This window comes from Schistocerca serialis, chromosome 4 (assembly GCF_023864345.2).
Source record: "Schistocerca serialis cubense isolate TAMUIC-IGC-003099 chromosome 4, iqSchSeri2.2, whole genome shotgun sequence".
Classification (NCBI taxonomy): domain Eukaryota; kingdom Metazoa; phylum Arthropoda; class Insecta; order Orthoptera; family Acrididae; genus Schistocerca; species Schistocerca serialis.
The window spans coordinates 287,056,628-287,073,269 of NC_064641.1; the positions used below are offsets into that span (position 1 = coordinate 287,056,628).

The 16,642-nt window shown below is 40.4% G+C and overlaps 1 protein-coding gene across 1 annotated transcript in view; it reads right to left on the minus strand.

Moving 5' to 3' along the window:
* Positions 1–292: 292 nt before the first annotated feature.
* LOC126474400 (high affinity cationic amino acid transporter 1-like) overlaps positions 293–16,642 on the minus strand; it is a 169,106-nt gene continuing 152,756 nt past the window's right edge. Inside the window, exon 13 of the mRNA XM_050101869.1 lies at positions 293–408. Within this exon, the coding sequence (XP_049957826.1) occupies positions 293–408 (116 nt within the window). The remainder of the gene's footprint in view (positions 409–16,642) is intronic.

Genomic DNA, 16,642 nt, shown 5'->3' on the forward strand with positions numbered 1-16,642 from the left:
GTAATGGTGAGATTTCTCTAGTGTTCAGAGTTTATCATTAATGATGGTTGGTTGTACATGTACATCTTTTACTTAATGATGAAGGAGGTAATTATGAACACACAACTGTATCTCAAAGTCATGTTCATATAAAAAGTAATTTAATAAATATGTTCATGAATCATTAAATATGCAAATTAATATAAAAAACAAATACACAGAAACACACAAACTACAAAGACTTTTTATCCATATTGAACAGTTCTTTTCCAGTTACTGGGAATATGTCACATCGCTACAGCAGTGACAGAGCTCATTCGACATTCTGCACATATGCCAAATTATCCACCCCTTGTGCAGTAAGATCATTTGTGCTGTCATCCTCTGGATCGCTGATACAGAAACCAATTGTGAAGTAAATCAAGAGCCCTGGAAAATTACAAAATCACTATCAATAACTAACATTAACAGTTGCTGCACAAAGTATTCAGCTGGAGATTAATTAATTTGCTTGAGGTACAGTGTGTTATAAAAAGTGTCATATACTTTGCAAGGTAGGAGTACTCACTGAAACATAAAAAATAAGTCCAGTAAACATGTGTCAGGAAATGCATACTTTCAAGATAAGTCCAATAAACATGGGACTGGAAATGCAAACTTTCTGTGATAAACATGTTTACAGGAGGTGTTCAATGTGGCATCCATTCATGAAAATGTAGTCCTCTACCATTCAGTGTATGAAATGATGCACACTTTGAACTATACCCAGTTGTTGTTGTACCTGCTGGCACACATTGAAGACATGACCCTGTAATGTCTGCACATCGTTGATTGGCATGGCATAGACAAATTCTTTCAAGTGTCCCTTTAACTAGAAGTCTATGGGATCGAGGTCTGTGGAATGAGCAGATCAAGGTGTGCCCCTTCCCCCCTGACCAATCCAGCAGTCCTGAAATGTCTGCATCAGATGTTCACGCACATTGTGATGAAAGTGTACTGGTGCACCATCATGCATGAATCACATTTTTGTATTCATTGCTGCAATGGCACAGCCTCCAGCAAGATAGGCAGTACATCAATGAGAAACTCCAGATAATGCACCACAGTTATATAGCCCTAGTAATCTATCGTCAAATATGATTGAGAATTGGTGTTGGTGCCCTCTTTTTCTGAATTACTTTGAGATTTACATCTATCCATACATGCTGGTTGTGGAAATTCACAACACCATCTCTTATGAACCCTGCCTCATCGGTAAATAAAATTTTGGATGTGAACAGTGGATCTGCGGCACATTTCTGCAACAGCCATTTACAGAACTGCCTTCTGCCATGATAATTCTGTGACCTTAGGGCCTGAATGCGCTGTAGATGATATGGGTACAGCAATTGTTAATGAAGTACCCCCACAGATAAGAGAGTGAGACACGCCTTCTGATGCTGCTAATCATCGCACACTGGTCCCACAGGTTTCTTCCACTGAACGTAGCACACACTCCTCCATGTCAGCCACATGGATAGTGCAGGGCCTTCTGCTGCCCGTTTTCCAAGGTGCAAGGCTACCTGTGTCCCTCACATGCTTGAAAAGTCTGCTGAACAGCTTACCAGAGGGCACTCTGTGCTGTTGATATTTTTCAGCGTATAGGGCACAGGTTTGCAGGCTACATTCATTTGCTAAACCATAGCAGAACATCATATCCACCACTTCACTTGTCGAGTAGTAGACTTCCATTGCTAACAAGTGGTGGAAGAGAGAAAATATAAATATACTGCACCATTTTTATGTACAAATAGCATAATAACCATAAACATGTAAGTGAATCCGCATTGGGAATATGGTAAAACACCATGATATGTACTCAGGGTTGACAGTACAATACAATAAGGCACACAAACATGAGTGAAACTAATGGAGCCTACAACACAACTTGAACTAAACAACTGACTGCAGAGTACTGTGAGTAAGACATCATCATACTCTGCCGACACATTTGATGGAGTGCCAATGCAATGACTGTGCTAATATCTGAAACCAAGCATCATGCAGCCCTTCCTATACACACTTGTTTATCTTGGACTTATTTTTCTTGTTTTGATGAGTACTACCACCTATCAAAGTATTTGATACTTTTTTCAACACCTTGTGTATTACTGTTAGAAAAAGTTAATTGAGCACACACAGGCAGATAAACTTTCTCTTGCTGTTTACATCTCCATTCTATCTTTATATTTTATTATTGTTATTTAAACAATTGATTGTAGAGATTCTTTGTGATGGTAAAAAAGCAATGCTTAAACTTGTAACTAAAAATAGAGCTAATAACTTGTACCTGAACAAAAAAATGGGTCTGAGCACTATGTGACTTAACTTCTGAGGTCATCAGTTGCTTAGAACTTAGAACTAATTAAACCTAAGGACATCACACACATCCACGCCCAAGGCAGGATTCGAACCTGCAACCATAGCGTACCTGAACACTTAGGCAGGTAATCAGTTAAAACAAACCTGGTGTCTTGCCTGCTATGAATGGACAAGGAACAGTAGGGCACTAGCCTGTTCACATGCGAGTTTTAGTTTAGCCTGGAGAATGATTCTGATTGACTGTTCATCGGGCTTGCCCCTGGGGCAAGTCACAACCCTACCAATATTGTAGCCTCTGGCTGCTGAGGCCTCAGGGTCCATAGAATGTAGTCTTGTGTAGGTGAGTTACATTTGTGTAAGTGTGTATGTTGTCTAATTGTGATGAAGGTCTTTTTGGCCAAAAGCTTATTTATTTGACAGGTTTTTTTGTTGTGCATAGCTGCAATTCAGAATCTCTGTTATATGGTAAGTGCCAATGTATCATTTTCATACTACTGTCATTATTCCATCTTGGATTTTCCATTGTTAGATGTATTAGAAGAACATTTACCACTCATGAACTTTGGAAGGATTGGTAGTTCAGAGCAACTCTCACACATCATGATTCAGAAAACAGCTCTTGAAATCATCTTTTGTAATAAGCAGCACAAACTGCAGCTGACTGGCCACTCAGTGGTGGGAATTCATAAGTGATTGGTTATTACTCTCACACAGACCGAGCGAGGTGGAGCAGTGGTTAGCACACTGGGCTCGCATTCAGGAGGACGATGGTTCAATCCCACGTCCGGCCATCCTGATTTAGGTTTTCTGTGATTTCCCTAAAATTGCTCCAGGCAAATGCCGGGATTGTTCCTCTGTAAGGACACGGCCAACTTCCTTCCCCATCCTTCCCTAATCCGATGAGACCGACGACCTTGCTGTTTGGTCTCTTCCCCCAAAAAACCCACCTCCCCCACTCTCACACAGACTGCTATACACTGGTCGCTGGAGGCCTTTTATATGATTTAGCTACTTTCCTGAATTTCACCACCTATGATGGGTTAGTGGATTTAGAATGAGCAATACATCCAATCCTAGTAGCTATGTCCAAAAGTTACATATAAACAAGAAAAGAGAACATGATTAATGGTAAGGATTAGAAGGGTTACAAACCAAAGCAAAGATCAGTCACATTATTTATGATATACTAGATTATCCAAAATATATTACTGAAAAGAAAAGATTCCAAATAATGTCTACATCCACATGTATTCTCCACAAGCCCCCTTAAGGTGTGTGTCAGATGCTACTTGTGGTGTCACTATCTTTTTCACCTTTCCTTATTCCATCCATAAAAGATATGTGGGAAGAATGACTGTCGATAAACCTCTTTATGTTCTCCAGTTCCTCTAATTTTCTTGTCATCACCATTTTATGAGATGCATGTGTGAGGAAGTATATGTGCTCATCTCTTCTTGGTATGTATGCAACAAAATTTCAACTGCAAACCTCACTGTGATGCACAAAGCTTCTCTTTGTAGTGTCTGCCACTGAAGCTTGTTGAGCACCTCTGTAATGTTCTTGCATCAAGAAAATGATCTCATGACAAAACATGCCAATTTTCATTGAGTCTTCTCTATCTCTTCTATTAATCCAACTTGGTAAGGGTTCCAGTCAAATTAACAACAGTCAAGAATTGGTTGTACGCTGCTTCTTTCATGATTGAATCTAATTTCCTTCAGATTCTCTCAATGAATATCCGCCTATTATATACTTTTTCTATTTGCTTTATGTCATCATCCCACTTTAGATCCCTTTGAATGGCTATTGATAGCTGTAGTATGGTAGTTACTATATCTAGGAATGTACCATAACAACATAATCAAACAGTACTGAAACTGCTCCCTGTTTGCGCACAATATGTCAAACAATGAACACTCCAAGTATGAATATCAACAATGTAGGAAAAGATAGATTGCTACTTATCATAAAGATAACATGCTAAGTTGCAGACTGGCACAACTGGAGCTCTCATTTCTTCTAATTAGAAAATTAAGGGTTTTATCATGCTTGCTTAAGACACATCTCTTGTTACTTTCATTTCCATAGTAAAATTGACACCTAGTATATTAGATATATGTTTCTTTTAATCAATCAAAAATTCACTGCACAAATTACTGATCTGTGAAGATACTCCATATGATGGTTCTCAGTTGACAATTTGGAAGTGTTGAATGACTCCGTCTCTGTCTACTATTTGCAGGATAAAGCATGTGAATAAAGCATACTATTTTTCGTCTTGAAGAGAAGTTTATTTTCCTCCAGAAACAATGTAATGCTTGAGATCAAAGAATGCTCTAGGATCCTGCAAAAGATGGATGTTGATCTGTGATCATGTAAATCCATTATGTTACCATCTTTGTGAACAGGAGTGACCTACACTCTGCTCCGGTGATGTTTGGCTATTTGCCACAGAAACAGTTCTTAATAAATAAGAGCTCTATAAATGGCTAACTGCACAGTTCATTCAATGCAAAATCCAACTGAAATTCTATCTGAACATAGTGCATTGTTTGTTTTCAGTAGTCTTTATCATTACAATACCTCTTGATATTGTCAGTGTGCAGTGGTCAACCATTGATATGATAGTATCTTCAAATGGCTCTGAGCACTATGGGACTTAACTACTGTGGTCATCAGTCCCCTAGAACTTAGAACTACTTAAACCTAACTAACCTAAGGACATCACACACATCCATGCCCGAGGAAGGATTCGAACCTGCGACCGTAGCGGTCACACGGTTCCAGACTGTAGCGCCTATAACCGCACGGTCACATAGTATCTTCATGCATGAGAATTTTTCAATATGAATTTTCTTGTCATCTTTCTCTGTGATGGCCTCATATTCAGGATCATAATGATCTGCAAGAGACTGGATGGTAGGTCTGGACTTAGTCATTGACTTTACATTTCACCAGAACTTCCTAGGATTTGGTGATAGGTATTCTGCAAAGATCTAACTGTAAATGCAATTTTCTGCTAATAGTTCCAAGGTCCATGTTTGCTCTTTGCTATTACTTTGCTTTGTAATATTTATTGAGAGAGTGACTTACGTTATCTTTGACCTGTAGTCTTAGTTGTTCTCCATTTGTAAGATTTGAATGAAATTTCAACATTTTATCCTGTAAGTAGGTTGCTAATAATTGTCTGTCAGTTTGAAAAAAATTTTTACTCACTTTCCTGATGTGACTTTCTGGGATAGGTGTGAGTCAGACGGACAATTATGTTGTGTGTATCACTGGACTGTTTTTTTATGCAGTTACGGTGAGGTGACAGCCGTGTTGTGCAGTGTTAATCTTTTGCTCTACTGGTCTACAACAACTGTTTCTTGTGTCTAGAACTGTTGTCACAACATTAAAGTGGCACTTTGTGATCCATTCAATGCTACTGAGACTTCTGTCATTATCTAAGATCCTTCATTGTACTTGGAGAGTCTACACTACAAAGCAGGGTCCAAGTCACCTCTTTGTGGCATCACTTCATAAATTTCACCAAACATATACTATACACCAACAGCAAAAGTGCAGACATTACTAGAAAATTATAGTGCTAGTGTTTTGATTTTCTTTATCTTCAAATTACATGCCTGCTCAAAGAGGCAATGGTCTTCAGTTATACAGATAGTTCAATTAGTTCCTGGGGAAATGTTGATCGTCAATAACAGTGAGTGCCTACCTTACCTTTTTACATCTCCCTTTCCTCTGCTTATGTTTAATTTTTTATTGGGCATATGAAAGAAATCTACATTTGTAGCACTCACAAGAGTTTGATCAAAGGGGGTTTGATGTTGGAAGTGTGAGTGATGAATGGATGACCCAGAATATTGGTGAGTGGCAAAACATTACTTTTGGTTGCATAGGAAAAATTTTTGGGAGGGACTCTTTATTTTAGACCATGATGAAAGGTAGTTGAATCCGGGAAAAGAATATTGCTGGAATGTTCAAGTGCTGGCTGGTATTGTGCAATGATGGTGTACAGTGAAACAGAAAGTATTACGGGATTATGGAGAGATATGACATGAGAGATTTGTTGTGAACCACATGGCCCTGTCATGATGGACTCGGCAAGGTTGTTAGCATACTCTGATAAAAGCTTTCTCTTGTTGTATGCTTAGCATCCATCATATCCCTGATGCAGGGTAATGCCTTTTGAATGAGGAAAGTGTGGCTACAGTCAGAGATGAGTGGTGTTGGTGGTTTCTGACATAGACAGAGGGTCTTATAAAGCCATCTGTAAGGAGATGGCTAATGCTGAGAAGAGAAATCTTCTTTTGATGAATGCAGAGTTCCCAGGATCAATAAACAATACAAGGGAGTGGAACTTATTAGTTTTAGGAAGCATTTAAAATATAAACATGTGGTGAATGATGTGGGGGTGGGAAGAGGAAGTGATGGATTCAGGTATAAGGTGTTGGAAGTGATTTAACAGTTTACATGCATGCAGATAAAGCAGGATGTTTGTTAGACAACTACTATGGTAAGATTTGCAAGTACAGTAATCTAGCATTTTTCAAATACTCTCCGTCAGATAATCCCCATTGTGTACCATCGCAGTAATGAACCTAATTAATTGGCACAATGGTTATCACATACACGTATTTGGGAAGAGCAGGGTTCAAATCCCCATAGGACCATCAAGATGTAAATTTCTGCTATTTTCCCTCACTGATTAAGACAAATGCTGGGATGGTTCCTCATAAAAGAATACGGAAGTTTTTATTCCCCATCCTTTTCCCATTGAAACTTGTGTTCCGTTTATAAAGGTCTCTCATTATCAATAGGATGTTGAACTCACTTCTTTCTTCACAGTACAGAGCATTTTCCACACGAACAATTATTAGTTTGAGAATGGTTTTAACCCTTGAGCAGGCTCACTGTTTTTCATAACATGAGCGGACACATGGTGCACATCGTACATGTGGAGAATGGCTGTCTTTATGTTACCAAATGAGCAAAATCATGGTTTAATCTTAGTTCAATTAAATAATGATACAATAAACTGACATAATATGAGTTGAAGTACTGTTTAATTAAACAATAATGAAATAAACTTTCATTATTTCATTCCATTCTGACAGACATGTTACATCACTGTAATGACCCTCTCAAACCATTAAACAGCACAGTTGCATCAGATCCCAGCCAGCCACTTATTTGATTACTAATTATCTCATAGTATCATTGTGGGATTGTGCTGCTACCTTGTAATCTGAGTTATTTTCCTTGCATGGATCATAATTTTTTCTCTCCTAGCTCACTGTTTATTTTATATTACTGTTGCTCACTTGGATAAATGACAACCCAATTTATTACTGTGTTAGCTGAAGCAATAATGAAGGAATAGGTATGGGCTCACAATCGTGAAACAACAATGGAATGGTGCAAAACAATTTTATTTGTGGTTTGCATACTTTATATGCAGTCATGCCCACTCAAGGATTAAGGCTTTACATGAAAGATATTGAAGCAGATTTGCTGTTGCTGTGGAGGGATTTTGGAAATGACAGAGAGGCAAGATTGGAGTTATCAAACTCTTGGCATGTATACCTGTTGGTGGTGGAATGGGAGTCGCAGAAGGTCACATTTGGGTGATGAGCATTTATTGTCTAACTTTTGTGTGCACTCAGAAGTGTGTATTAGGATAATTTGGAACTGGGGATGGTAAGTTGTGGGATTTGTGGTAAAGGGGGTTATAAGTTACAAAGAAACGTTTTCCACTGGAAGTAGTGACTGATGCACAACAGATACTTGACAAGTCAAGTGTGAATAAAATTAAGGGAGAGACAAAACTCAGTGCGATTCAGGGTCGGTCTCTCTCTCTCTCTCTCTCTCTCTCTCTCTCTCTCTCTCTATATATATATATATATATATATATATATATATATATATATATATATATCATTCTTTCAGTCATATAATTAAATGTTTCCCAGAGACATTTTAAGTCAAAGCAGAAGAAATGAATTAAAATTTGTACTGGAGCCAGGACTCAAACCCAGGTCTTTCTGCATGTTACGCAGAAATGCTAACAATTACACCACCACAGCACAATGGTCAACATTGCTGCACAAACTACCCAAGTTGAGTGCCCTCCCCAACACAAACTTCAATTCATTATCTTCTGCTTATTTTCCCTTACATTGTCACTACTGCCATGGCTCTCCAACATTGGAATAGCACCCCAGCATTGAATGTAATGGGAAACTCCTGTACCATAGGTGTTCTTATAGATTTTATAATTAAATGTTTCCCTGATACATTTAAGTCTCTTCATTATCTACAATAATGGTCAAAGCAGAAGAAATGAATTACACTACTGGCCATTAAAATTGCTACACCAAGAAGAAATGCAGATGATAAACGGGTATTTATTGGACAAATATATTTTACGAGAACTGACATGTGATTATATTTTCATGTAATTTGGGTGCCTAGATCCTGAGAAATCAGTACCCAGAACCAACAACTCAAGGCGTAATAATGGCCTTGATACGCCTGGGTATTGAGTCAAACAGAGCATAGATGGTGTGTACAGGTACAGCTGTCCATCCAGCTTCAACAGGATACCACAGTTCATCAAGAGTAGTGACTGGCGTATTGTGATGAGCCAGTTGCTCGGCCACCATTGACCAGGTGTTTTCAGTTGGTAAGAGATCTGGAGAATGTGCTGGCCAGGGCAGTAGTTGAACATTTTCTATATCCAGAAAGGCCCGTAGAGGACCTGAAAAATTTGGTCATGCATTATCCTGCTGAAATGTATGGTTTTGCAGGGAACGAATGAAGGGTAGAGTCAGGGGTCGTAACACATCTGAAATGTAACGTCCATTGTTCAAAGTGCCGTCAATGTGAACAAGAGGTGACCAAGACGTGTAACCAATGGCACCCCATACCATCATGCCAGGTGATATGCCAGTATACATATACATGCTTCCAATGTACGTTCACCATGATGTCACCAAACACGGATGCAACCATCATGATACTGTAAACAGAATCTGGATTCATTTGAAAAAATGACGTTTTGCCATTCGTGCACCCAGGTTCGTCGTTGAGTACACCACTGCAGGCGCTCCTGTCTGTGTTGCACCGTCATGGTTAACCCCAGCCATGGTCTCCGAGCTGATAGTCCATGCTGCTGCAAACATCGTCGAACTGTTCGTGCACATGGTTGTTGTCTTGCAAACGTCCCCATCTGTTGACTCAGGAATCGAGACGTGGCTGCACGATCCGTTACAGCCATGTGGATAAGATGCCTGTCATCTCGACTGCTAGTGATACGAGACCGTTGGGATCCAGCACAGTGTTCTGTATTACCCTCCTGAACCCACCGATTCCATAATCTGCTAACAGTCATTGGATCTTGACCAATGCGAGCAGCAATTCTGTGATACGATAAACCACAATCGCGATAGGCTACAATCCGACCTTTATCAAAGTAGGAAATGTGATGGTACGCATTTCTCCTCCTTGCACGAGGCATCACAACAACGTTTCACCAGGCAACGCTGGTCAACTGCTGTTTGTGTATGAGAAATCGGTTGAAAACTTTTCTCATGTCAGCATGTTGTAGGTGATGCCACCGGCGCCAACCCTGTGTGAATTCTCTGAAAAGCTAATCATTTTCATATCACAGCATCTTCTTCCTGTGGGTTAAATTTCGTGTCTGTAGCTCGTCGTCTTCTTGGTGTAGCAATTTTAATGGCCAGTAGTGTAAAATTTGTGCTGCAGCTGGGACTCAAACCCGGGTCTTCTTGCTTGCTAGTTCAGTCTCTGAACATCCCTCCCATACTCATATCATACTTTCATGTTTCTCATTATGCGTATCTACAACCTCTCATTTTCACTCTCTTACCCTTCTTGCTTTCACTCTTTCGTCCCTCCTGCTCCTACCAATATATTGTGATTGTTTTTTGATGTCTTCCCACTTGACTTCTCTTTCCACAATCCCCCTGCTCCTCATCCATTTTCCATTTCCTACCGCTCCTCACCCTATCCCACCCATATCTGGCATCCACTCATTCCCTTTCTCTGATTCCTCCGCCATTTCCTACCTTCTCCTTCATTCTCCTGTTCATCTACATCTACATCTACATGACTACTGTGCAATTCACATTTAAGTGCTTGGCAGAGGGTTCATCGAACCACAATCATACTATCTCTCTACCATTCCCCTTCCGAACAGCGCGCGGGAAAAACGAACACCTAAACCTTTCTGTTCGAGCTCTGATTTCTCTTATTTTATTTTGAAGATCATTCCTACCTATGTAGGTTGGGCTCAACAAAATATTTTCGCATTCGGAAGAGAAAGTTGGTGACTGAAATTTCGTAAATAGATCTCGCCGCGACGAAAAATGTCTTTGCTGTAATGACATCCATCCCAATTCGCGTATTATATCTGCCACACTCTCTGCCCTATTACGTGATAATACAAAACGAGCTGCCCTTTTTTGCACCCTTTCGATGTCCTCTGTCAATCCCACCTGGTAAGGATCCCACACCGCGCAGCAATATTCTAACAGAGGACGAACGAGTGGAGTGTAAGCTGTCTCTTTAGTGTACTTGTTGCATCTTCTAAGTGTCCTGCCAATGAAACGCAACCTTTGGGTCACCTTCCCCACAATATTATCTATGTGGTCTTTCCAACTGAAGTTGTTTGTAATTTTAACACCCAGGTACTTAGTTGAATTGACAGCCTTGAGAATTGTACTATTTATCGAGTAATCGAATTCCAATGGATTTCTTTTGGAACTCATGTGGATCACCTCACACTTTTCGTTATTTAGCGTCAACTGCCACCTGCCACACCATACAGCAATCTTTTCTAAATCGGTTTGCAACTGATACTGGTCTTCGGATGACCTTACTAGACGGTAAATTACATCATCATCTGCGAACAACCTAAGAGAACTGCTCAGATTGTCGCCCAGGTCATTTATATAGATCAGGAACAGCAGAGGTCCCAGGACACTTCCCTGGGAAACACCTGATATCACTTCAGTTTTACTCGATGATTTGCCGTCTATTACTACGAACTGCGACCTTCCTGACAGGAAATCAGGAATCCAGTCGCACAACTGAGACGTTACCCCATAGGCCCGCAGCTTGTTTAGAAGTCGCTTGTGAGGAACAGTGTCAAAAGCTTTCTGGAAATCTAGAAATATGGAATCAACTTGAGATCCCCTGTCGATAGCGGCCATTACTTCATGTGAATAAAGAGCTAGCTGTGTTGCACAAGAACGACTTTTTCTGAAACCATGCTGATTACGTATCAATAGATTGTTCCCTTCGAGGTGATTCATAATGTTGGAATACAGTATATGCTCCAAAACCGTACTGCAAACCGACGTCAATGATATAGGTCTGTAGTTAGATGAATTACTCCTACTAACCTTCTTAAACACTGGTGTGACCTGCGCAATTTTCCAATCTGTAGGTACAGATCTATCGGCGAGCGAGTGGTTATATTTGATTGCTAGGTAGGGAGCTATTGTATCAGCATAATCTGAAAGGAACCTAATCGGTATACAATCTGGACCTGAAGACTTGCCCGTATCAAGCGATTTGAGTTGCTTCGCAACCCCTAACGTACCTACTTCTAAGAAACTCATGCTACCAGCTGTTCATGTTTCAAATTCTGGAATATTCCATTCGTCTTCCCTGGTGAAGGAATTTCAGAAAACTGCGTTCAATAACTCCGCTTTAGCGGCACAGTCGTTGGTAACAGTACCATCGGCACTGCGCAGCGAAGGTATTGACTGTGTCTTGCCACTTGTGTACTTTACATACGACCAGAATTTCTTCAGATTTTCTACCAAATTTTGAGGCAATGTTTCGTTGTGGAACCTATTAAAGGCATCTCACATTGAAGTTCGTGCCAAATTTCGCGCATCTGTAAATTTTAGCCGGTCTTTGGGATTTTGCATTCTTCTGAACTTCGCATGCTTTTTCTGTTGCCTCTGCAACAGCGTTCGGACCTGTTTTGTGTACCTCGGGGGATCAGTTCCATCTCTTACCAATTTATGAGGTATGAATCTCTCAATTGCTGTTGCTACTGTATCTTTGAATTTGAGCCACATCTCGTCTACATTTGCATAGTCAGTTCGGAAGGAATGGAGATTGTCTCTTAGGAAGGCTTCTAGTGACACTTTATCCGCTTTTTTAAATAAAATTATTTTGCGTTTGTTTCTGGTGGATTTGGAAGAAACGGTATTGAGCCTAGCTACAATGACCTTGTGATCACTAATCCCTGTATCAGTCATGATGCTCTCTATCAGCTCTGGATTGTTTGTGGCTAAGAGGTCAAGTGTGTTTTTGCAACCATTTACAATTCGCGTGGGTTCGTGTACTAACTGCTCGAAATAATTTTCGGAGAAAGCATTTAGGACAATCTCGGAAGATGTTTTCTGCCTACCACTGGTTTTGAACAAGTATTTTTGCCAACATATCGAGGGGAGGTTGAAGTCCCCACCAACTATAACCATATGAGTGGGGTATTTATTTCGTACGAGACTCAAATTTTCTCTAAACTGTTCAGCAGCTATATCATCAGAGTCTGGGGGTTGGTAGAAGGAGCCAATTATTAACTTAGTTTGGCTGTTAAGTACAACCTCCACCCATACCAATTCGCACGGAGTATCTACTTCGACTTCACTACAAGATAAACCACTACTGACAGACACAAACACTCTACCACCAATTCTGCCTAATCTATCTTTCCTGAACACCGTCTGAGACTTCGTAAAAATTTCTGCAGAACTTATTTCAGGCTTTAGCCAGCTTTCTGTACTTATAACGATTTCAGTTTCTGTGCTTTCTATTAGCACTTGAAGCTTAGGGACTTTCCCAGCACAACTACAACAATTTACAACTACAATTCCGACTGTTCCTTGATCCAAGCACGTCCTCTATTTGCCATGCACCCTTTGAGGTTGCAGCCCACCCCGTACTTTCCCGAGGACTTCTAACCTAAAAAACCGCCCAGTCCATGCCACACAGCCTCCGCTACCTGTGTAGCCACCAGCTGAGTGTAGTGAACTCCTGACCTATTCAGCAGAACCCGAAACCCCACCACCCTATGGCGCAAGTCAAGGAATCTGCAGCCAACATGGTCGCAAAACCGTCTGAGCCTCTGATTCAGACCCTCCACCCAGCTCTGCACCAAAGGTCCGCAGTCGGTTCTGTCAAAAATGCTGCAGATGGTGAGCTCTGCCTTCATCTCGTAAGCAAGACTGGCAGCCTTCACCAAATCAGATAGCCGCTGGAATCCAGAGAGAATTTCCTCAGATCCAAACAGACACACGTCATTAGTGCCGACATGTGCCACCACCTGCAGCTGGCAGCACCCTGTGCTCTTCATGGCATCCAGAAGGATCCTTTCCACATCAGGAATGACTCCATCCGGAATGCATACGGTGTGCACACTGGATTTCTTCCCCTCCTTAGCCGCCATATCCCTAAGGGACCCCATTACGCGCCTAACATTGGAGCTCCCAACTACCAATAAGCCCACCCTCTGTGATTGCCCGGACCTTGAAGGCTGAGAATCATCCTCTGAAACAGAGCAGGCAGCTACATCTGGCTCAGCCAGAGACAGTGCCTGAAACCTGTTTGCCAGACGCACCGGGGAGGCTTTCCGATCAGTCTCCGAGGACGTCTTTCGCTGCCTGCCACGCCTTCGAACGACCTCCCAATCAACCACAGGGGAGGGGTCAGCCCCACTGCGGGCAGCAACGGGGGCAACCACAGCGGTAGACCAATCTGGGGACAGACGGGACGAGGTTGACATCCCCGTGATACCCAAGTCCGGCTCCCCACAGTGGTGCCCATTGGCAACAGCCTCAAGCTGCGTGACCGAAGTCAGCGCCGCTTGTATCTGTGAGCGAAGGGATGCCAACTCAGCCCTCATCTGAACACAGCAATCACAGTCCCTGTCCATTCTAATCGATGTTGAACAACAGTTACTGAAACACGAGTCCGTGCCTAGATAATGCAAGGGAAACACGCAAAGAATGTATTAACTAACCTGTACAAATGCCTAATGACTGCGCTACAATCTGCCTGAATTTATGATTAAGTAGCTAAAACTCGAAATTACACCTGTTATACGAAACTCACATGCAATTTAAGTAAGAATCTACGAAGTAAACACTAAAGCGTGATGCTACAACTCTCAAATACTATAATACGCCCTACCATCCTTCACCATTCTCCAACATTTTCTCATGTTTTATGTATCCCCTTTCTATATTGTATTGCTCTTGTATGTATGGAAGTGAAACATGGACGATAAATAGTTTAGACAGGAAGAGAATAGAAGCTTTCGCAATGTGGTGCTATAGAAGAATGCTGGTCAGATGGGTAGACCACATAACTAATGAGGAGGCGTTGAATAGAATTGGGGAGAAGAGAAATTTGTGGCACGACTTGGCTAGAAGAAGGGATTGGTTGGCAAAGGCATGTTCTGAGGCACCAAGGGATCACCAATTTAGTATTGGAGGGCAGTGTGGAGGGTAAAAATCGTAGAGGGAGACCAAGAGATGAATACACTAAGCAGATTCAGAAGGATGTAGGTTGCAGTAGGTACTGGGAGATGAAGAAGCTTGCACAGGATAGAGTAGGATGGAGAGCTGCATCAAATCAGTCTCTAGACAGAAAACGACGACAACAACAACAACAACAACAACAACACTGTTATTGTATTTTTCTCACCCTTCCAGATTGTTTTTTAATGAGTATAATATTTGCATTTTTCTGCCATATCATTCTTAAAATTGCTCTTCCTCTGAAAAACTCTTTTCAGCTTTTAGATCACCTGTACACCAATTGTCCTATCATTTATCTTGATTTGCACCGACAATTGGTGAGTAATTATTTTTGTTGATGATAATGGAACACTACCATGCACTGGAATTTTGTGTTATCAGCAAAGAAGCTTACTTGTATAATGACTGATTCCTGTGAAGTACTAAATGACACTAAAAAGGTGAAAATTCTATTTGGAAAACAACAACATTCACAGGCAAGAGTTACTGACACAAATTTATTTTAATTATATTAGAATCCATATATATCCTATTGTGACCAGCAATTGTCCCACATAGACCATGGAGAAAATAACAGCAATTGATTATGGAATCCATTATTTTATTACAGCAGACATGATTTTTAAAAAAATCAAAAAATGTACTTGACAATAAGTCCAGAAGTAACAGTTAAACCATAGAAAACAAATCACCCTGTCAATAACAATAACTACAGGAAAGTGTGTAATTTATTTCGCAGGAGATCCATTTATAATTCCACACAATAGCACAGAGTGTGACTTCTCTGGGCATAACGTAAAATCATGCATTGCAAAAATATATTGGCGCCATCTCTGGGCTTATAGTATAACCATGTGGAATAAACCACCACTGATTTGGTAGGTACTGTTTTCACCCACTTAAGGGCTACCATACTTCACTACACAATAGATTTACATTGTCTGAAACTTTCACTCTATTTATTATACTTTGCTACACAATAAATTTAACATTGATTGAAACTGTCACACTGTTGATTTATAAGCCAAAAGATCTATTCCATTGCTTAATATATTAATGACATTTGTGTTATTGCCACAGTGTGGTGCACATCAGTAATATATATTGTGTCCATGAGTTGTTTGGCTTTTCATGCTGCTACAGTACACCTTTTATGGATGCTCTTTTAACTTATTATACTACTTTCATATTTTTAATTGTTTCTAAGGACTTAGTGTCAAAAAATTATACTAAGTGCAGTTATGTCATTCCTTAGCTTGGTTTGTGACTTATATTAGCCCAATGAGGGCACACAATTCGATATAATCACGTCCTTACTTAAACCCAGTAGAACATATTTTCATCTTTTTTTTCTGTCTTTCCTTTAGCTGCTTTAAATTCTTGGAGGTATGTACTGCCTATGCAACCAATTGAAGGCAGTTTGTTTGTTGCCATATGTGTTTTGCTTCATTTATTTGGGAAGTACCATCAGTCGCCTGTAATACATGTTTCCTTTTTTGCATACAATGAACTTATTATGTGATAGATATAATATGCTGTTATATTACATTTTTCCATGTCTTTCTCATGTTTCTTTAGGTTAAAATCGACTTTTGTAGCACAAAGTTTGTAATGTGAACTTATTATTCGGTGTTACTTATAATTTCCAGTGCTGTTAACTTGTCTGTGGTCCTGGAGATGTATTCATTATTTTCCATACTCCAGCTGGCCGATTTCTGGCA